The sequence below is a fragment of the Siphateles boraxobius genome, unplaced genomic scaffold (genome assembly GCF_051911475.1).
Source record: "Siphateles boraxobius isolate OS27281-9 unplaced genomic scaffold, OSU_SipBor_1 26, whole genome shotgun sequence".
Taxonomy (NCBI): Eukaryota; Metazoa; Chordata; class Actinopteri; order Cypriniformes; family Leuciscidae; genus Siphateles; species Siphateles boraxobius.
Genome location: NW_027508876.1, coordinates 22,538,674 through 22,563,048, shown reverse-complemented (window position 1 = coordinate 22,563,048; position 24,375 = coordinate 22,538,674). Strand labels below are relative to the sequence as shown.

At 35.1% G+C, this 24,375-nt stretch overlaps 1 protein-coding gene across 1 annotated transcript in view; it reads right to left on the bottom strand.

Annotated features, from left to right (window-relative positions):
• The window catches only part of vipr2 (vasoactive intestinal peptide receptor 2), a 31,414-nt gene extending 10,351 nt beyond the window's left edge, over nucleotides 1-21,063 (bottom strand). The window contains exons 1-4 of the mRNA XM_077244992.1: nucleotides 20,822-21,063; nucleotides 14,187-14,289; nucleotides 11,477-11,584; nucleotides 6,183-6,277 (exon numbers count right to left, since the gene is read on the bottom strand). Of these exons, the coding sequence (XP_077101107.1) occupies nucleotides 6,183-6,277; nucleotides 11,477-11,584; nucleotides 14,187-14,289; nucleotides 20,822-20,872 (357 nt within the window). The 5' untranslated portion in view covers nucleotides 20,873-21,063. The remainder of the gene's footprint in view (nucleotides 1-6,182; nucleotides 6,278-11,476; nucleotides 11,585-14,186; nucleotides 14,290-20,821) is intronic.
• Between the last annotated feature and the right edge of the window lie 3,312 nt (nucleotides 21,064-24,375).

The following is a 24,375-nucleotide window of genomic DNA, read 5'->3' as shown; positions in this document are numbered from 1 at the left end:
TCCCCCATAAACAGCATTCTTTCAGTCTGACTTACTACATGGCACACTGGAGCCAGAGCACCCACTCATCAACATTAACACCAGGAACATTCCTCCTGCACTACTTTAAACATAACATTCAGCCAAATTCTCACGAATTCACCGTCAGATGAATATTTGACAACTTTTGGTTTATCTGTACGTTAAGAGTGTTTTTGTCTGTGTGCGTGTTTTTGCTTTGGTTTCAGAGCAGTGATACATTCGTGACTGTATGACATTTAATTATAAAGATACAAATGTATTTATAGTGTATATTTTGTGTATTTGATAGTTCATTTTATTTGTCATAAATAAAAAGTTCGCATTCTTTGAAAGACAAAAATGTTGTTTACAAATAATATTTAGATTTTTCTTGATTTTATTAACATCAGAATTGGGCAAAGTATAATGCATTTAAATAATATTGAAATGGTTTATACTTAGATTTATTCAGATTTTTGGAACAAGGATTAAAATGTTTAATAATATGTATAAATAAAAGGCATTTGAAAATAGAAAAAAAAAAGAATGAAGGCATGTTTAACAAGTTTCCAACGGAGTTAGTTTAATCAAAAAACAAAAATGTGTTGGAAAAAAACAGCCATATCAATACAGAAGTAAATCTATTGGTTGACATTTTGTTTGTTTTTCTATCTTTCTTATTAGGCCTGCAGGTTAACTGCTGTAGAGGAGACAGAAACCAGCCTCGGTGCTGGCTTTAGATGAGATGAGCGAGTGTTTCCTTCTTAAGACAGTCTCTTATTTATTGTTGGATGTGATATGTGTTTCAGGGAATGCCCATGGAAAACTTCTGGAGAACTTCAGATTAAAAGTGACACTAAAAAGGGTGAGCATTGTTTAGACGATGTCTAAGTAGTCTATTTAGACTTTAAGAGGATGTGTGTCCTTTTTTACGTTAAAATACCTTGAAATATCTTGAAAAGTGCACTATTAAACAGTGCTCTGCAATATTTCATCCCACATAGCAATGCTGGCTGAAATAAGTTTCAGGGGCGGGATTATCTCATTTCCTGACCAATAGCAGATGATGTTTGAAAACTGTTTGAAAACAGTCATTAATTTAAATTCTTTAATTAAATTCTTTAATAATTATCACTTTAATTATAAAGTGATGCAGAAATTACACAACAAATCAAAGCCATGCTTTTATAAGCCTCTGTCTCCTCTCTAAAATGATGAGTAAATGATAACATTTGAATACAACCTTCAGTCTAAAGTACTAATTTAAGGGTGAAAGACAAACCGGTCTATCCGTACATCAATCCGGCAACCCTAAAGGAATAGCAGGTGTCCTTTTAAAGAGAATCAATACCCCAAGTTTAGAAGATCAATGTCCAATTTAATTCGTCAATGGGCTTGTTTTAATTTCTTTGAAGGTGCCCGGGGCAGGACTTCTTTGAAGCGAAGCAGGATGGGGCTCAAGAAATCAGGTTTCAGACAGGTTTGACTCAAGGTCGATCAGTGTTCTTCTTACTAATGCCTTAGGAGGACGACTTTAGTCATCTCTGCTAATTTCCACGAGAGAACTCTACGAGGATGGGAATCTGCCCTCTTGCTACTGTCTCTCTACCCTTCAGGAAATTGCTTTAATGTTTCATTTCCCCTGACACAGGATCAGAATGAAAAACAGCGAACTGTCCCCTCATCGCTCAAACGAGCAGCGTAGAGTCAACTGGGCATCATCCCAAACCACACCGCTGCCAACCATCTTACCGCGGAACACTTGCTGAACTCTGGGTGATGTCAAAAGTCCTTTGACCATAGTTGTGATGGAAAACATTTCTAGTGAGATGTACTGCCTCTCTAAACATTAAAGAACAACACGCAAGTATAATACAACACGATTTTTCTAACTCTTTTGAAATGAAAGTGATTATATGGTCCACTCTGATAAGTGAGGATGTTTATCACATGAAAAACATCCTGTTTAACTTTATGGTTTAGAAAAACAGTGGAAAATGATGTTGTTGTTTTTTGTGCGAAAAAAACCTTGACTAACATAAGACTTGCTATAAAGTGTAGAATAGTCTTAAAGGATTAGTTCACTTTTTAAAAAACTTTTGCAGATAATTTACTCACCCCCATGTCATCCAAGATGTCCATGTCTTTCTTTCTTCAGTCGAAAAGAAATTAAGGTTTTTGATGAAAACATTCCAGGAATTTACTCCATATAATGGACTTCAATGGGCCCCAAGCGGTTCAAGGTCCAAATGACAGTTTCAGTGGAGCTTCAAATGGCTTTAAACGACACCAGACGATGAATAAGGGTCTTATCTTGCGAAACGATCGGTCATTTCAAAAATAAATAAAAAAGTTTAAGTTTTATAAGCACAAATGCTCGCCTTGCTGAACAAATCTTTTTTCGAGTCATTTCATTCATTTTGTTCGTTGTATGAACGAAATGACTCGAAAAAAGATTTGTTCATTTTGATGAACGAGTTCAAACAGGAGAGTCACGAACGTGCATCACAGAACAGAGCAAGCCGAGCATTTGTGCTCATAAAAGTTAAACTTTTTTATTTATTTTTGAAATGACCGATCGTTTCGCAAGATAAGACCCTTATGCATCGTCTGGTGTCGTTTAAAGCCATTTGAAGCTCCACCGAAACTGTCATTTGGACCTTGGACCGTTTAGTACCCCATGAAGTCCATTACATGGAGAAAAATCCTAGAATGTTTTCATCAAAAACCTTAATTTCTTTTCGTCTTTCCTTTAATTAAATCAAACTTCTCATTTATTTAATACATTCTACTGTAGACAAATATACACAGTTTAAACTTTTCTTTTAGTCAGCAAGGATGCGTTAAGTTGATCAAAATTAACAGTAAAGACTTATAAATTGTTACAAAAATATCAATTTCAAATAAATGCTGTTTATTTTCAAATAAACTTTATACTCAAAGAATCCTTTGAAGAATCCTTTGAAGAAACCAAAAGTTTGGTTACACTTTATTTTAATGTGGCATTGTTGAATTGTATTTACTCAAATAGGTGAGTATTAATTAACGACTAAGAGTTATGGTTAGGGTTAGTTACTTAAAATCAAGCATAATTTACTGTTATTAGTAAGTACATGAAGTAACGTGTAACTATGTCACCTTAAAATAAAGTGTTACCAAAATTTGACAAAAATATTATGCAACAACTGTTTTCTACATTGATAATAATAAGAAATGAAAGCTTTAGCAAATGCATGCTTTAATAAATGCATGCTTATTACATTATTTTGCCTCCCGAGTCTTTCTGGTAGAAATGTTTCTTGACCAGCAATTTAGCTTATTAGAATGATTTCTGAAGGATCATGTGTCTGAAGACTGGAGTAATGATGCTGAAAGTTCAGCTTTGCATCACAGGAATAAATTACATCTTAAAATATATTAAAATAGAATTTATTTTTGAAATTGTAATAATATTTTACAAAATAACTGTTTTTACTGCATTTTTTATCAAATAAATTAAGCCATTGGTGAGCATATCTTTCAAAAACATCTTATTGACCCCAAACTTCTGAATGGTATTGTATATGAAAAAAACATGAAAACAAATTGAATAATTTGATAAAATATTTTTTTTTTTTTTACTCGGTATGCTTGTTTTTGTTGTTGTTGCAGAAACCCATTTCAACTCAGGCTACTATACGTGAATCAAACCATTTCTTAGATATCAAAAGTGTTCTAATGAAATCTAGTTCAAATGCAATTTATATGCTGGATCATCCCTTTTTGTGTCTATAGCCTCAGACGGGCTGATTTGCACCATTTCAAGGCTGCTTCAGTCACTGCATACATCTCCTTTCAACATTTAGCCAATCAGAGCAGGTAGATGTGTCAGCATGCCTGCTATGATCCTTGGTATCACCTCGAGTCGCTCTGACAACTCAGTGCGCTTCAGCGGGCTGATTATCCAGCCATAAGAGGCGTTTGCCCTCGCTGCTGGAGACCACGCTTGTCCACAAACACTCAAAACCACGCGCTCATGACAGGGTAAAGTAATATAAAACACACAACACATTGCTGACATTTTTATAGAAAATCCCTCTAATAAAAGCGGATTTCGTTTCAACTTTCTCGAGTTATAGCAGATTTAAGCCCAGTCATCTTCAAGAATTATTTTTCTCTGAAATACACTATTCCTCCCGGTGCAGTTTAATGTCAGTTTGGTGTATGACCAAGACTAACATTTCAGCATCATAATTTATTAAATTGTACAATCTTAAATTCTAAATGCTTTGGCTGAGCTTTCGCTCTTGCCCACTTACTTATGTTAATCTGGGACATTTGAATACTTAATAGGACATTTATTCGTCATAATAACTTTAACGGAGTATAAGATACTTAACATTTGCATTGAAATCCTTATTTTGTTTTTGTGTTAAAAGCTCTTCTTTCCCTCAGACGACTGTTTAAGTTAGAATGCAGGGGAGGTTTCATCTGATTATGTTGGAGACTTTTCTTTTTTGTCAAAATGACAGTTTTTCCATATGGCCTCAAACACACAATGACTTAAGCTTAAGGTTCCCAACATTCCTATCGTTCCCTGAATTCCCATGGCTCCCTACCCTTATAAAACAGCACAGTTCTATTAAGAGCACTTATTTGATAAACAATGCCATGAAGAATTTATGATGCTACAAACCTTAAAGCAAAACAGCTCATGGGTACGAGTTAAAAACATCTCATTACTTATGTTTTGACTAAAGGTTGCAAAAATTAGATGGGGATAAAATGTTTAATTTTTCATTTTTATTAGGGAGAGTTAAGTTTATGGGATGTTCTCTTATGCCCCTGTAATGGCAAAGAGAGAACATAAGAAGAGAGAACATTGTCAGGTGTTTGACTAGTTACAGCTTATGAATAAATGTACAATATGCCACAGTTAGCTCAGTTATAGTTCACCTCATTAGTTCATTAATACGAAAACCAGTTACTGATATTTTCAATTTGGTGGGGGGGGGGGGGGGGGGGGAATGCTTCCCATTTTAGGAAGCTTTAGATTATGCACATCATGACTGATGTTTTCTTTATAACATGAATTGATTTGAATAACTAACTTGGCTTACATCAGTGGAGGTCAGCCTGAATTATTGTAGTCATAGCTCCTTAAAAAAGTCATCTGCCAATTTTTAACACACATTTGGTGCTTGGTGAGTGTTAATTATGGACCCTGTATTTTGTGAATTTATAAGGTACAACTGTAGGGAAAAAAAGTGACCATCTAACCACCCAATATAGAACACTTGCAGAACAAATGGATGAAAACTCCTAATGATTCAGTTCACTCCTCCGCTCTGGCAGTCTGTCCTGACACTGGCATTGCCATGCTTCACTTCCTGCAGAGATTCTCTCCATTACAGGAGCTCATGATTATTCATATCACTAAAGCACAATCACAGGAAGAAATAAATTTCACAGGCGACTGCCGTTCACGACAAGCTATTTAATGGGCTGAGAGAATCTAGTGTTATTATGAGAGACGTTACATGTTACTAAACATTTATATATATATATATTTTTTTTTAATTCTGCCATAAAAGAACAATAGCACCTCTCTGCTCTGATTCTTTTATCATCTCATGTATTTATTTTTTTGGCTTTCTGGCACTCTTTTCAACTTCAAAAACATCTAAAATCATTTGTCTCCAAATTTGGGATCCTGATATGAAATATAATACTGAGAGCAATTTGGTTGAAAGCCTATGAAAATACACTTGAGCCAGCTGCTCGCTTTCTTTTAAAACTCTAGTGCTTTCCACGACTGTTTGCCTCTGTCAGACACACGCATGAACACACACATGCATTCATGTACGCACTCGCATCTCCAAATGCACACAAACACGGTCTCTGCCCCAAAGGTAGTCCCAGCTGGCAGGGATGCAGGCACTAAAAGGTTCAGGGTCCTGAAATGTCCTCAGCGTCCACACACAGTGGTTATAGCACATGTGGAGAGGAAACAACGGTGCCTTTCAGGCAAAATATCTTCCTTTTCCACTGCCATTCATGCATAGCTCCCTCAGGATAGTTAGCGCAATGATCCTAAATACTGTGTACAATCAAAAGTCCCATTCTGATGGCATCTGTTTTCAGGACAAATGACTGTAAAGTAATTCTGGGAAAGATCTGACTGCATAAATTCAGTCACTCACCTTGGTTGCATTCGGGCTGGGCTCAAAGCAAACGCTGTGGATGCTGGGATACACGTCGGACCAGCCTTCCGTAGAGCAGTTCCTGCTAATGATCCCTAGAACAAACAGACATTGCTTCGTTAACAGTCAATTTATCAGACTGATTAATGGCAATTTAGTCTGACAACGAGCATTAGTGAGTGTTTTGGTAGGTAACGCTTCGCAGCATTGCACATCGCAGAAAGACCAGAGATATCTGAGAAAGCTAATAAAGTTCATTATACAAGAATTGAGTGAAGCTCAACAAAGCTTGCCAAGAAATGTTTTACTTAAAATCAAAAGAAAAAATACACAATATTTTGCATTTAAATTTTTTTAATTTTTAGCAACGTTTTCATGATAATTAAATGCATTCTGTCACTTAATTTTCTACAATTATCTTACATTTAAACCAAAAATAATGTACACTACCATTCAAAAGTTTGGGATCTGTAAAGATTAAATCTATTATTCAGCAAGAATGCATGCAGTGACAGTAAAAGTAAAAAATATTTAGAATGTTACAGAGGATTTCCATTTCTCAGTTGTGTTTACTAAAAACACTTAAATATATATATATATATATATACTTACTACTTTTATAATTAACTACTTAAGTTATGTTAATGATAATATTAATTTTTATTAGTATTTTGATAATGAGAACAAGGGGTTTGAATGTGCTTAAATGTAATGATGATAACATTGCATGCAATAAATTATTGGTCCAAAAACAAATCTTCATTTTCTTAAAGGAAACTATGATGACTTATATTTTTCCTTTTGATTATAGAGTGAAAAGATTCTGAAATACATCTTTATTCTGTGTCCAGCCTTTATCTTTAGGTGCAATTACCTTTACATTTCCATCTACAGTACATGGACTGCACTCACTCATTATACTTATAAATCCATATGGCACCAGTGATAATGGAATAGTTTTGCACATCACTGATGCATTCAGTCAAGGCTGAGAGGCAGAGGCTGAGTGTGAAGTATAAATACAGTATATTTGTGTTTTATGCACTAAAGTATCTGCGTGTAGGCTTGTTAATCCTTTCAGTAGCGATAACAGCCTCCTACACGTTGCACGGCATCAATGACCACCATTACACCTGGAGAAGAGCAGCTGGCAGGATAACAAAGTGTACACATTTACACATCAACTAAATATTATAACACCCAAGTCCTTTCCGATACATTTAGGAACATCTGATTTAAAAATAGTACTGGCTGGAGTGAAGACCATCAGAATAAAGATAATGCATATTAAAATACTTTATTCTATCCCAGTTGAATATGCAGAGACTATAAGTTAAAAAGCTGTAGGTTGATTTACCTGAAAACTACTGTAAAAGTATGTACATTAGTTATTATATTTAATATAATAAAATAGCAATTTACCAATAATAAAAACAATAATTTAACAATAATTTTGTATATATATATATATATATATATACACAGAGAAAATTTGCACTCATATTTCTAGTATGAATCATTTCTAAACAATATTAAACAGTGATCCATCTTAATTTGGAAGCTATTTTTTTCTTTGTTTCTTTTTTCTTTTTTGTGATTAAAAATTCAAAGTATTCAAACTATTTTTTCAGAGAAAGGCAAAAAATTGGCCTCAGCTTTTATGCGAATTTAATGGATTACAAAACAGAGAGAGGACTTTTCTTCCTCACTTCAGAAACCCAACAGACATTGGACTCTATCAGTAGATCATTGACCTAAAAGACAACTGAGCTAGATACTGTGTATTTACTAACATCAATAGTAAGTGATTCTAAAAACACTTCAAGTGAAACGACTTCTGATGTGTTACTCAGAGCGACATGTGTATGTTCTATGTATATTTTAGGACTGAGAGGAAAGCAGAATGAATATTTAATGGAATTTCATGGGGCCGAATATGCGGGAGAGCACAACTACATCACTGCAGAGCACTTTGCAGAGAGAGAGAGAGAGAGAGAGAGAGAGAGAGAGAGAGAGAGAGAGAGAGAGAGAGAGAGAGAGAGAGAGAGAGAATGTAAACTCTGCTGACATGTATCAACATGGAGATTTATTTTTGTCTGTGTCCAGCCTGAAACAAATCCCCCAAACACACACCCACACATGCTCACACACACCCAGCCATGCAAATCTGAACATACGTGCGTACAAGCACTCAAACACACACACACAGGCCTAACAAAAGGGTCTGTCTGTACAAACAGACAGATTCAGGCTTTATAAAGGTGCTAACTAACCCATCTTGAAAACCTGGTCCACCTTACTCGTCCTATTCACAGGCATCCGCTAATTTACGTCATCATGTGAGCTCTTATCTTGAATTCAAAATGTCAGAAGGGTAATCAAACATCTATTTGTCCAGAAGCTTAAGTGCTTTGCAGGAGCACAAAACGGGACCGCTTTGCTGCTTGCTTCTCACTGCCATTCAGGGACACAAATGCAAAGACGCAGAGCTTTGTGCTGGCAGAAGCCTGACAGACAGCTACTTTACATCAGTCCAAAACCCTCATGTCTAACATGACACCAGCAACTAAGACAAGAAGAACGCTACATGCGGAGTAATTTTGTACGCCTGCTACTGTAGAAATGACAGGTGTACTGCAGTAATGTAACATAGGGGCTTTCTTTTTTTTGCAAACGGCTCCTGTAAACACACACATATTTATATATACACACACACACACATACACACATAAACATAGGATCATGTGACACTGAAGACTGGAATAATGGGTGCTGATAATTCAGCTTTACCATCACAGGAAAAAATTACATACCAAAGTATATTATAGAATATTATACATGCCTTGATGAGCACTTTTTCTTTTTTAAGAAAATTTTATAGTTCATTTATTATATATATAGATTTTTTAAAAGATTTTTTGCCTTTGATATTTACACAGTGGAGAGTGTGTGCAACTGCACTAATAATTATATATAAATAAATGCAATAATATAATTTTTAAATAATTTACAATAATAATAATTTTACAATATAATATTGCTGTACAACCCCCAGTGTTAAGATAAAGCTGAAGGTGACAAAGACATTTTGCAAAGAAAGGTATTAATTTACTTGTTCATTTCTTACTGTTCATCTCTCTCTTTATGGAAATAAATACTTTTTTACAAAAAATATGCTCACTTGTCTTCATACTGTTTAAAAACTCTACGAAAATAACTGATTATCTCATGATTCCAGAATCTCCTGAAACATGAAATTATTATGCCAAAAAAAAAAATGTTTAAAAATATAAAATAATGAAAGAGAAAAACATGTTTTTGCACTTTCTCTCCCTAAAACTGCATGGGCCCCAGATTGAAAACCCCTGATGTAACGTACATGAGCTCTGCCGAGGAAGAGGAATGGCAGGATGAACCATTTACTGCCCCGACAACCCCAATGCACCTGGAACTACCTCATACAATGAAAGTAGGTGATATATATATATATCTGATCTCCCCCTTACAATCCATTAACCTCTGTCAAACGATTAAAAGTATATGCCTCTGAACAGCTGGGTTGAGAAAGTGCAATGCGTTGCTTTTTTGAGAGTACTTTACGAAAGAAAAAAACAGCTGATAAAATCTGGGGTAACTGCTAATGGAGCATAAATGATGCTGATGATGATGCCAGTGATTCATCTGTGAAAAGTTCAGCCATACATTAGAAAGCTTGATTGGAAAGGATAATCGTGTGCTATAAAACCACCAGGTCAGCATGTGTTTCCAGATGTTCTGGGCTAATTTGGCTCCTTAACTCTGTGGATATCCAGCGGCACCATGTGTTCATGTGTTCCTGCATGACCTCTCTGTGCCAGCAGGTTAGAAAGGGCTGGAAATAGACTGATTGGGGAATGAGGGCTGTACGTATACTCCCACTCCGGAGCTTGACGGACAACTTCTCTGTGGGGAAGAACGAGTGTGCTGGTTCTGTGCCCTCGGCTTGGGTCCACGGGTCAATGAGCATGTCCGAGCAGAAGGGGAAAGACATGAGTTTACAGCCTTCAGTTTACTCCCGATTCATTTACTCACACTCACAACCACATTTCACAAGCACAATTCACTCTATTAGTTTACAAAAAAACAGCCCTCAAATTGAAAATAATAGCTGCATATTATTGTCATATCTGATTTGTGCACTTGAGAGCTGAACTGATTATAAACTTAAGGTTCAAAATAGGGGTTTACAGCTTAAAGGATTAGTTCACTTTTAAAAAAACGTTTGCTGATAATTTACTCACCCCCATGTCATCCAAGATGTCCATGTCTTTCTTTCTTCAGTCGAAAAGAAATTAAGGTTTTTGATGAAAACATTCCAGGAATTTTCTCCATATAATGGACTTCAATAGGCCCCAAGCGGTTCAAGGTCCAAATGACAGTTTCAGTGCAGCTTCAAATGGCTTGAAACGACACCAGACGATGCATAAGGGTCTTATCTTGCTAAAGAACCGAGTCAGTGTTTACAAATGTATACTTTTAGCCTTTTTAATATTAAAAGTATATGGTCCTCCTTCCTCACATTTGTAAACACTGACTCGGTACTTCCACTCACGTCAAGCGTGACCTTTTCAACGTAATTGTGTATTACGTGCCATCACGAACGCCCATCACAGAACAGAGCAAGCCGAGCATTTGTGCTTATAAAACTTAAACTTTTTATTTATTTTTGAAATGACCGATCGTTTCGCTAGATAAGACCCTTATGCATCGTCTGGTGTCGTTTAAAGCCATTTGAAGCTGCACTGAAACTGTCATGGACCTTGAACCGCTTGGGGCCCAGTGAAGTCCATTATATGGAGAAAATTCCTGGAATGTTTTCATCAAAAACCTTAATTTCTTTTCGACTGAAGAAAGAAAGACATGGACATCTTGGATGACATGAGGGTGAGTAAATTATCAGCAAGTTTTTTTAAAAGTGAAGTAATCCCTTAATGCCATTAGAGAACTTGTATAGGTTTCTATGTTCACTCCTTTGGAGAAAATCTTCGCACCTTTTCAAAATGGAACCTATAAGTTATTGAAAGACTGCCAACAGTAAAAAGTTTTTAAATATATCTTGAAGCTCCTTTAAGACACAATGGAATATATGAGGTATCTTCAAAAGGGAGTCTAGTGGTTTTCCAAATGTGGTTCTGACTTTGTAAAGACCATTATTACAATTTTTTTTTATTATTATCAGTATCAGCTGATTTTGGATCTCCGCATCATGTTAAGATGGATAAATGACAGTTTGAAAATATTAAAGTAAAAATTACCATCTCTGGTGAACAAATTTTTTAGGACAGCGGGGCAGGTATTGACAACCACCTCTCCGAAATTGGCATGGTGCCAGCAAGAAATATTGTCCCACATCCCTCTGCAACCTGTAAGGACATAGGCATAGAAAACAAAATAAAAGCTCAAAACATTTTGTGCAAAATATGCTGAAATAGCAGAACTTTCAACAAAAGTTACCGCAGCACTGCACATGAGAAACTTGACAGGTGTTTGACAGGAATCTGGAAATATTTAAGTTAAGATAAGATCCGCATTCATTTACCAATGTTCTTGACAGTCTTTTATGAGTTGAGTGTATCTGGCCATTTTTTCTCTATTAACCTAACACGCCACAAACACTGCATGGAACATGCATTTAGTTTGCCTTTCATTTAGCAGTAAAGCTACTACAGTACAACCAAAAAATCACAAAAAAGGAGAAAGTCATTGAATCTCTTGAGACAAGCCACAGGGACGGGACAAATTCCAGCATCTATGGTCAAATGAGTGTTTTGTAAACGTCTGGACATAAATAGAAAGATGGTCAAAGAGGTTTGACAATGACATCACACCCTCATCCATCGTCATCTACAACTCCAAATACTTTCAGAAACGGCACAGCAATGAGGGCATGTAGTTCTTTCTGTGTACTAAAGGGATATTTCACCTAAAAAAATTGAATACTGGAATACTATATAGCACTTGAACTTGAAATATAATGCATTTCAAGACACATGCTTTTTGTCAATTTGGAACTTAAGATGCCAATTGCTCAATCTGTATATGGAAAAGAGTAACCAAAATAAAATATTTTACATTATAACATTTATTATTATTATTATTATCAATGTTGAAAACAGTTTTGCTGATTAATATTTTTCGTAAAAACCGTAATAAATTTTTTCAGGAAATTTCAAAAGAAAAGCATTTATTTGAAACAATATAAAAACAATGTTACAATATACAAATCTTTACGGTCATTTTTAACAAATTGAATGCATCCTTGTTGAATAAAATTATTATTTTCTTTCAAATCCTTTTAACAGTATTGTGTGAATGTAAAAAATAAAAAAATAAAAACACTTGTGTTCAATAGAAAAGTCAGGCACACAGGTTTGGAACAGCTTGAGGGCGAGTAAATAATGACAGATTTTAAATTTTTAGGAACAATTCATTTAAAAAGCTGCGTCTTCTCTGAAACAGCTGGTCGGTTCTGAGGGAAAATAAGAAGTCTAAACTAAGAGAAAACAGGCCACTCAAGAATTGTTTAAGACACAGTAAACATTGCTTCTGATTGGTCGGCGCTCACTCCACTTTGCCCTTTTATGAACAATCAGAAATCTGGGATACATTAAAATAATACAATTATTTTTGCTATCATCTCCAGAGGGACTCGTCACTCATTTCACCCATTCGAATGATCAAGACCTGTGTGTATTTATTGCCAAATAAATACCATTAATTTGAACATCTGTCCGTTGATGGACACAATACAGCTGTCGTCAAGGCAAAGCAGTGTTGTTCCCACACTTCTGATTTTCTATAAAGTGGATGCAAAGCACGTAGAAAAACGCAAAACCAACATGCAAAAATAAAGAACAGATTGTCTTTGATTCCACACTGATTCCACCGATTTAGGCTTGTAGTTTTAACATTAGAATTGTCACATAAATAAACAAATGCCAAATATGGTCCCTGACGGTTATTGACCGCGGGCTGTATGATTACGGCCAATGACCAGAGATGATACTAGCTGGGAAAATGCTGGAGAAAATATTTAAAGGCCCTTTAAAGCGCAGGCATCAGTAACATCAGTCATCACTAAAACATCTGGGATCGTAAAAGCTTCAAAGTAGGATCTGAGAGCTCTCATCATAAAACTATGAGTATCTTTATGAGATATCTTCTGTTACCTCATCCAGACTCACTTAAAAGGGTAGTCCACCCAAAAATGAACATTTTGTCATTAATTACTCACCCTCATTTTGTTCCAAACACATACTTTTTGTGCACTGTAAAATTACTGTAATAAACACAACAAGGCTGTGAAAGTTGACTGGTGTGTAGATGACTTTACCTGTTTGGCTGATGATGTTTAATGTCCCTGACAACCTTGGTAGTCCCATTTAACCACTTGTTAGCAACAGCCTTTTTTAAGACACATAAAAGCTTTAAAAAAATTCACGAGTGGTGTACCATATTACTGGTATGTTTTATGTCATAGAATAAAACATGAAAATATCTTGAGCTTGTGTTCGCCACAGGCTTTATTTGAAGGATTTAACCAAAATCCCATTCAATAAAACCCATTGACTTCAGGACGATGGAACTGGAATTCATTTTGGCCTACAAAAAGATGTCATCCCTGCTCCAAACTATCCAGACAATATAAATATCACATTTAACAATGAGCTTAAAAGCTGGAGCCAAAAGCAACTCAAACACTATCAGCCAACAGTTAATGTGATTCTACATCTGCCAGAGCATTGCTACACACCAACAGAAAAACAATGAGACATTAACTGATTATGTAGGACAAACAATGTGGCGAGAGCTCATTCAGATTTCTTTCACTGTAATCTTACAATGTCTACTAGTGAAATGCAGTTTCACGTTCTGGCCATCCATACTGTACACAACAGATGCTGTAAGTGGATTTAGAAGATGACGTAACGTGCGTGTGCACACATACACGCATTAATACATTACCTTTGGTGTTAGCAGGAAAGTCGTCTGTCAGTATGCCCAAACATTCCTTCTCGGCCATCTGCAGCTCATACAGAAAGTGACAGTTTGCATGTCTCCCGCTGACCTTCAGGGGCAAAGGAAAGAAAATCAACCGTATGATCTCAATGCTACTGTCATCCAAGAGTGAAAAACGTCACAGTCAGTGTTGCTTTTGTATCGTTGAGATATATTATTATGGTTTATAATACGATTTTAAATTGGTTTTTATTTTTATATTTTACTTTTTACTTTTACTTTTAAAGTTTTAGTAATTTAGTTGTGTTTTAGCCATTTTTTATTAGTTTTCTTGTTTTTGTTTTGAATGTCTAAATAGTTATTTTTGTTTTTATACAAAAATAACAAACTGAAAAATTACTAAATATTATATATATATATATATATATATATATATATATATATATATATATATATGTGTATATATATAAAAAATAAATAAAAAAATAAAAAAATAAAAAAAAAACTTTATCTGCAACATTTCTCATATTACTTTAGTTTAATTTAATTACAAAAATACAATATATATTTAAATATAACATTTGGTAATTTTTTAAAAGTTATTTTTGTATTTTTGTAATTAAATTAAACTAAAGTAATATGAGAAATGTTGCAGATAAAGGTTTTTTTTTATTGTTTAAGCTTTAGTAAACTATAATAACCCTGGTCCCAGTGACAATATATATATGCATAGACATGCACCCTCCAGCTTATTGGGATCTACATAAACATCATGAGGTTTGTCACCTGAAAGCAGTGCTGAATTGCTAACTCAGTTGAGACGGCTTGCTGGTGACATCATCTGAAATGACTGATCAACACAGTTGGATTCAAAGCTAGCGTGATCAAAGAGCCGTCACAAAGCCTGCTCAACTGATGGACTAAAAATCCTCTATTATAAGAACTGTAATGATATCAAGGGAATTAACCAGAGTCCCATGAAGTCTTCGGGTAAAGATCTCATCGGCTGGTGCTCAGTCATGAATAGTTTTTGTTCTATACATGTGGGGGAAAATGCTACAAAATCATTCTGAAAGCACAGGCTGTTAGAATTTAAAATCTAAATTTTGACATCAAAGATCGTAAGAAAATGTATTTTGAAAAATTATCCTTTTTAAACCCAAATGTTTCAGACACAAGGTCACCTTGTACGTCTTACGTGTTTGCACTGCGTGTGAACTCTTAGTCACTTTGGCTTTGACTTTTTCCAAGTGAACAGCACAGAGACAAATCAGAACAGAACATAGCCTACACTTTAGGTCTGTCATGGCTCATCTCTTTCAGAATCTTCAGCTACATCTTTGACTAGAGTCCTCAGCTGAGCAGAGCTTTCCATTCTGTATCACAGCTCGAACGATCGCCACACAAGCTAATGATATGAGTGATTGTATCAGGATTATTGTGGATCATGACTGTCAGAGCAAACGCACGCTGGCTGAGATTAACTCAGGCTGAGAGCAATTACAGACCAAAACAGATTTGACATTCTCACTTCTTTTTTTCTGCTGATTTCTCAGCTTCCACTGAGAGAGAATGGATTCAATATGTGGATTACCAAAAGTCTGAATTCAAAACATCTCAGCATTACTAAAAATATCCCAAATGAGCTTCAAGAGTGTTCCTTGTGCACATCTTATTTTAATGACAGTTGTGAGAGAGGTGCATCACATGTATCCTGATAGTGTGTTGTTCCGGTTTAGCAGACTGAGTCTCGTCAGCAGTCGCTCGCCAGGGCACATATCTGACTCATCCTTCTGCTTCATGGGAATTGACATGTTTTTCGAAAATTTGTTGGGAAAACGAATAGCGGCTTTGTAGATGAAAGGGGAGCATCTGGTGCAATAAACATGTAAAACACTTCCACCTGAGAATGATGCTTTCTACAAGTAAACTAAGTGACGGGGATACAAAAATGGAAAAATGAGATGAATAGTTCAGATAATCAGATAAATGACACTTATCAGAGTTCTAAAGGATGTTCAAGTAAATATGACCAACATTTATCTGAAAAGGTCATTTTAAATACCATATAGTCAATACTGCAGGTTTATTATTATTTTTTCAAGTTCATTTCTCTATTGACACATTCACTACTGTTTAAAGGTTTTCTCACTAAATCTACATTTATTTGGTCAAAAATACAGTAAAACATGTAAATATTATTACAATTTAAACAAATAACTGTTTTATATTTTAATATTATTTTTCAGCATCATTACTCCAGTCTTAAGTGTCACATGATCCTTCAAAAATCATTCTAATATGCTTGATTTGCTGCTAAAGAAACATTTCTTATTACTATAAATATAAGAAAAATGTTCTTGTTAATATTCTGTTGATTAATAGAAAGTCCAAAATAACTAAATTTATTTGAATATATATATTTCAAATCATGTGAATGTCTTTACTATACCTTGTAATCAATTTAATGTGTCCTTGCTGAATAAAGTATGAATTTCTTTTTCTTTTTTCTGTAAAAATGATCATAAGTTGACATTTTCTAATAACAGACCATGTCCTATAATGGGGTTATTATATGGGATAAGCTGTCACAATGAAACCTACTATTAAACAGCCTATTATTGGTTTTTCAGCAATATTTAAACAGTAAACATTTATGAACCTTAAAACAGTAAATTAAAAATATCATTCTATTTGTTTTGACCAACAAATATTGTAATGTAATTAATAAACAAAAAACATTAAATTATTTAAAAGCCATAATACAACTTAAATGAACATTTACAATGTAAAAATGTGACTACTTCCCCCAACCTGAGGATTTTTAACCATTTGAAACTAACAAACAAAACTACTCATAGAGAACCCAAAAATGTGACTTTTTTTACTCTAAATTATATTATAGCCCTTGTGATTTACCCCAGTCTGTCTCATATATATATATATATATATATATATATATATACAGGCAGAGGTTGAAGCGGCAGAATATCCAGTAGATTTTCATCTTTAAATAATAGTGATCTTCAATTTCAGTGTCAGTAATATCAGTCAGTCACACTATTCTGTTTGCAACATCCCTTTGCACCCTGCTGAACTACTGTGCATGAGTGACACACTTTCCTGCTCGCTCATGTTTAAATCCCACTGGAGTAACAGCCACCACAAACTCATTTCCATAAGTTGTTTTAGGACTACAGATTTATTTGAAGGTTATGGAGGAAATTTACTTGAAATGAAACGTAGTCGCTGGTCATTTATTTTCACAGAAAACGATGACGAATCACAGCACAGATAGCTTCTGGTTAAATTAGATTGCGGGTGGTTAGTGAATAAAATGCACTGAAATGTTACACAAAAGTAAAAAGTAGAGTGACTGTTCAAGTTTAAACCTAACATGATGAACATCATTACAATCTCTTCTGTGGCTTGAAAATTTGCTTTTGTGCTACTATGTTTCTGTTCTGACACGGTCAAGATGATTTAATCTGCAAGAAATGAATCTGGATTCTGGCAATCTTTACTGAACTGAAGTGGGTCAGCTGGAAAGCATGAAACTTTGCAACTGAGAACATGTGCTTTCATGCTTACGGTGAAAAGCAGTTGTGAAACTGTTATCAGTTTGTAAGCCAACTTTCCATTTCTCACACTTGAGCATAAAGCATTGCTCTAAAAGTAATTAACAAGAATAGGAAATGCATTTCAAGGTCAAACGCGCTCTGAGTCTTTATTTCTTTGTTTAAACAGTTGTGCTCCACACAAACAGCTGTTATTATAATCATAAACAATGTGGAAATTCTTTAAAAAATAATTATATTAGACTATTTTTTTTCTGATTACTCAAAGCATTTAGTAGAAAATATATTTTGTCAGTTCTTCTCTAGCACAGGTTGGGGAAGTTAGACTGAAAGAAAATACTGTTCTTTCTCCCACTAAATTTTTCATCACCACAAAACCCTGTCACATAAATACGATACAATACAATCAAACCCCAGGAGGACAAAGAGTAGTAAAAATAAAATAAAAAGACATTAAATGTTGCTGCATGCAATTGGTCAGGGATTGAATGGATTGAATTCTAATAGAGCACAACCACACACAACTTCCTCTCCGAGCTTTGATAGGATCTCTGTGTAATATGTCTTCAGTATCTGAAGATACCTCTTGATCCACGGATTGGAAACCTAGTTTTAAGGGCTTTTGGGGGAAGATATTGCATGAGCTTTAAAAATCACTGCAAATTAAAAAAGTAGTACAAGAATTTATTTTATTTTATAAACATTGCTGCACACAAAAGAATTACGCTTATGTGCATTCTCAAAACTAATCCATGAAAAAGAGTGGAAAACACATGAAGGACAGTCATCTTGTATCGTAATCCCTGTAGCAAAAAGACTACATAGATACATATATGGTATATTGAACATTTCTGCAGCATATACTAAGATTGAGTTTGTGTGTATCTGTGCCTCTGGGGAAGCAGCCATATGGACACAGAGTGTTACACTTTAATTAAGGTCATAAAGAGATGCTCGGTGATCTACAAGATAAGTAACTGATAAATGGACTTTTGAATAGATAAGCTTAAGCTTACTTAAAATGAGATTAAAAACAGGGCTTGTAAACAATAGCTTATATAAGTTTATTTATGGTGCATCGCTTTTCCAGCAATATTCAAAGTATTTATCTTTGACATTGGTATTTACACTGTAAAAAAAAAAATCCTATTTTTGATCAGTATCTTTTCTGGAAAAAGATGAATTTATCTTAGAAATACAACTGCATAAGAGAAAGAATCTTGAATATTAGTGCATTTGTTATTTTTGTGTATTTTCTAACAGCAATTTTTTGACGCATCCAAAGTTTAAACTTTGTGTAATGTTTCTTTTTTCCGGCTTTAACACTGTAAAAGTGCATTAGGAGACCAATGTTGAAAGCACTTTTGCGTGCACATCTTAAAATGTTCGAGGAAAACAATTAGAATTGTAGCTGCGCAACAAAAAAAAACATATAGCTTTTTATTTGTCTGCAAGCCACCAGCTTTACACTGCACAGCAAGAAATTGAGTAGCTCTTGCCCTGATGAATCTTTTCGTGAAACCCCTTTGGGCGAAACACCTGAATCACCACAGAGAGCCTGTTTAGAATAGCCCTGACCCACTTCTCTTCTAAACATTGTTATGTTCTCTTTTTAGCATATTTAAAAGACTAATTGTAATTTAATTAAAATCTGTATAAGAGTGTCCAGTACAAGCAGAACTTAGAGCTGAAGGTCTGGCTGGCATGCTCTGCAAATAATATTTTCTGAATTACCTCAGAATAAAAAAAAAAAAAAAAAAAAAAAATTTCGCATTAAGAGGAGATTGTGGCTTTACACTTTTGAATATTTCTCAGGTATATGTTTATACTTTATAAACATAACGCACTAAAAACAACAGATTACTTGGTGAATATTGAATATTTTTATCGTTAGTGCTCAAGAAAAAAACGTACAGTTTATCGAACTCATGTTGCGCCCCCCCCCCCCCCCCCCCCCATAACTGGGGATGTCTTAATGGGGTTTATTGTCACATCATAGCCTGACTTTAAACAGCCTTTTTTAAGCTTTTTAAAAATTAAAGCAATTACAAAACACAAAATGATTCATGAAACAGTTAGTGTAAAAGGTAGCCTATTTGTTATTCTTTTGATAGTAGCTGGCTTTGACATGGTTTTTATCTAGTCCAAGTCATATGTGGTCAGATTGGTCTGTCCAAGCAGATTTCAATAATGGCAGTCCAGTGGATCTGAGATCAACCTGGAAGATCACCTAGTACCAATAAAAAACCATCAATCATGTTTTTAAACCAGCTTGACCACCATAAGTTGATATGCAAGTTGACAAAATTTCATCAGTTTTAGAGCAGAAAAGCTTTTTGTACCATTTTAATCGCATCAAATACATTTGGTATGTCATGACTGTATTTATTTAATAGATCTATATAATTTATTAATTTGGGTAACACCTTAGTTTAGGATCCAATTCTCACGACTAGTTGCTTAAAACATGCATATTACTAGGATATTGGCTGTATTAAATCACATGTCACCTTGTTCTGCATGACATTCTGCATCCCTTAACCAATACCCAATACCTAAACTTAACAACTGCAAATCTAAATAACAGTAATTATGAGTGTATTGAGGCAAAAGTCGTAGATAATAGTTAGTTAATACTGAGAATTGGACCATAATCTAAACTGTGATCAAAATTTGCATAAAACTATTTATAAAGGCTAAATAAATACGTGACAAATGACAAACATGTCCTGAGAACAGTAGTTCAACCTTTTAATTTAAATATTCAATCATTATGTAGCTCTTGTCTGAAACACGCCGGCGTGGTTTTAATGTTGTTTAGTAACTGTAGCTAAATATGATAGTTTGGCAGACACAATTCACAGACATTGTGTGAAGTCAGAAATGGTTTGAAACCAGCATACAAAACCACAGCTAGAAAACTCGCATTTGATGTAACTGGACTTTTCACTCTAAATCCCATATTTACTGAAATGCAGTCCTTTATAAAAACATTTTGACAGTTGAAACCCGCACACCTGAGGCGGACAAACTCATAACTACCGGTGCAGGTAGTTTACTTACCGAGTGCGCGTGCCAAACTAAGAGAAGAGCCAAACAGTTCACGAGGTTCATGTTTATTTCTTGGTGGTTTCATAAATAATATCTCGTTAGCATAAATTCCAGCCAGTCCTCAGTATCAAGAGAGAGAAGTCATGCTGAAGGACAGAGGAAAACACGCCACTTGCGCCAAGATGTCCGGTGAAAACACTTCTGAGCGCGCAAAATTCGTGTGTAGAGTGCAGGATGGATGAGCGCGCGGGTGCGGGTGCGCGCGCTGAGGGGAGGCTGTTGTTGATTCTGTTCCTCCTCCTCTCTAGATCATCAGAAGCGCCACACATCTTACACTGCCAGCACTTGGACAGATATTTCACTGGCATTCATTTCAAACACTTTGAGTGTTTATCTGCTTTGAGGTCACTCACATTTTTTGTTGATTTTTCTGATTATGGGGATAGGGCTAGTTGTTACATGTTTTACTCCAGTAAAAAAAAAAAATTCAGAATAGGTTTAGTTTTGAAAGTCAGTCTCTGTGTAGACACATACCCTAAATCACTGGCCACAAAAAAAGTGATCGAACATTTCCACTGCCCAGGAAAAACTTTTGGGTCACTGAACACATGTTGGGCTTTTGAAAGAACATGCCCCAATTGAAGTTGTCCCAGTAGAACCAGCCTTTATTGCCTTTTCAGCAACATTTAAATAGTAAATAATTGTGTGCAATAAAAGACTTCATGAAACGGAAAAATGTAAAAGGTACAAAAATATCAAACCATTGTTTTAGTCAACAAACATTGCATTTAATTCATTTATAATATTTAAAACACGTTCACTGTAAAATTTAAGCACGGGGCCCGATGCAGATGCAGCAGTTTCACCGCCCTAAGGATGGTCCTGCTCTTACATTTGTGTAAGTGGACTTTTGACTATAAACCATATAAACTTTAAGCTCGATGCTATGAAACTAAACAACATTTTGACATCTGGGTGTGAAAAAGCACAATTCATTAGATCTCTGGAGAGAAGGACATTCGGGTAACAAGCATGAAAATGAGTGTGAAAATAAGATGTAAGTGTGAAGTCTCTCTTGGGTTCTAACAGGCAGTGGAAGATGCAATGGATCTTTTCACTTCTTTAATTATTATTATAACTCCAAAGACTTCACTGATTAGTTTACCATTAACTTGAGAAAATAAACTTCCTTCTGCCTCCTTAAAGAGCAAGTCGTGTGGGGGCGAACTTGTAAGTAAACTGCTTATTACCGGTAAGACTCTTTCATCTATAATGTCAAACCACAAGGTATGTAGGTCATAGATGTGATCAAATAGATACAGTGACCACATACAGCAAAAAATCCTATAACACACATATATTTATTTTACCACCAAAACACTATTGTATTGCGTTTCATTAATTTAATCTGTATAATCTTCCACTATACTTAATTATCAATCGTTAAACTAACGTAAAGGGTTTAATTTCGCGATTCAGAAAAACCCGGATGTGACGATTTCCAACGTATTGAATGAAGACGGCGCGCGAAGAAGGTGGCAATGTGCAAGGCGTCAAAGCTACAAGTATCAGCCAGGTAAGAAAATATAAAGTTAATCTAAAGGCAAAGTCTTTCATTTCTGTTAGTGTTTCGGAAAGTCTGTTCTGTGATGGTTTTAATATATTGTTTACTATCGAGTATTGTGTGAAATGTGTTTATTGCGCCATTATTGGATGATTCTCTGTAGCGTATAAAACTTAATATGTAGGCTATGTGTGCTCGTGGAACAAATTATTTGGCAATATATTAAAATTCAAAATGTTTTTCAGTCGAAGCAATGACATAAGCAGTTAACAGACATTTTTAAAACGCTTAATGTGAAAGACATTTAAAGTGGTTTTATAGTATTACAGTAGTACATTAAAGGGTTAGTTCACCCTAAAATTAAAATTATGTTATTAATGACTCACCCTCATGTCGTTCCAAGCCCGTAAGACCTCCGTTCATCTTTGGAACACAGTTTAAGATATTTTAGATTTAGTCCGAGAGTTTTCTGTCCCTCCATTGAAAATCTATGTACGGTATACTATCCTTGTCCAGAAAGGCAATAAAGACATAATCAAAGTAGTCCATGTGACATCAGTGGGTTAGTTCGAATTTTTTGAAGCATCGAAAATACATTTTGTTCCAAAAAGAACAAAAACGATGACTTTATTCAGCATTGTATTCTCTTCCGGTTCGGTTGTCAATCCGCGTTCACGAGGCCAGTGACGCTGCTGACGTAAGACGCTGCTGACGTGTTATCTGGTGCGTCCGTGTATTCGGGTTCAAATAAATATGTCTGGTTAAAAATAAATGCTAGTCTTCCCCTGTGTCGAAATCCTTAGACATGTTTGCAAAGATTGATTTGTTTACAGCGTGCGTCTCAAACGAAGCTCGGGCGCACAAGATAACACGTCAGCTCGTCTTACGTCAGCAGACTCATGAACGCGGATTGACAACAGAACCGGAAGAGAATAAAATGCTGAATAAAGTCGTCGTTTTTGTTATTTTTGGAACAAAATGAATTTTCGATGCTTCAAAAAATTCGAACTAACCCACTGAGGTCACATGGACTACTTTGATGATGTCTTTATTGCCTTTCTGGACAAGGACGGTATACCGTACATAGATTTTCAACGGAGGGAAAAAAAGCTCTCGGACTAAATCTAAAATATCTTAAACTGTGTTCCGAAGATGAATTTGTGTGCTGAAGATGAAAGGACGTCTTACGGGATTGGAACGACATGAGAGTGAGTCATTAATGACATAATTTTCATTTTTGGGTGAACTAACCCTTTAAGCCGAACTCAGTAACGTTAAACACCATACAAATAAAGCATTTAGAAATATGAACGCAACGCGTTTACTTATACGTAAAACCGTTCTCCTCACATGTTATAAACAAAACGCTTACTGCCTTCACGTGCTATTGGAAATTTAGTAATTCCCACTTCTGAAGTCGTGGTTATGAGCTTGTTGCGTTGAAGTGATCGACTTCAAAGAGTGTTTGTGTGCCATTTTTAACTAGGAAACTCATATTTACCTTACTCATATTCACGTGAAGGTAGCATAAATGTACTAAGACAGTGATATTAAAAAATCAAACCCAGTAACGTACACACCTTATTAATAAACCATATTATTTGCAGATAAGCAGATTCATCCAACAACAGTTTAGTTACACGTTAAGAGTTGCATTCATATTCTGGGTTAATCTGCTTATCTGCACATATAGCCTGTGGTTTATTAATAAGTTGTATATGATCTTGTAATATAATTGGGAGGAAAATGCTTAGAAAGAGCGCCACATTCGCCTGTTGCAGACGCATATATTTTGTAGTTTATCTGATATATATATATAATATATATATATAGGCTACAGTATATATTTTTAATGACAGTATGTTTTCCGTCATGGTTTTTCCAGTTCTTCACTGCCTATGGTGAAATTAAGGAATGCCACTTCATTGACAGAGAGCAACGTTTTGGCTAAGGTAACTTTAAGTGAAGCACTCTTGCCTTTTTAAGATTTTTAAAAAGTAGT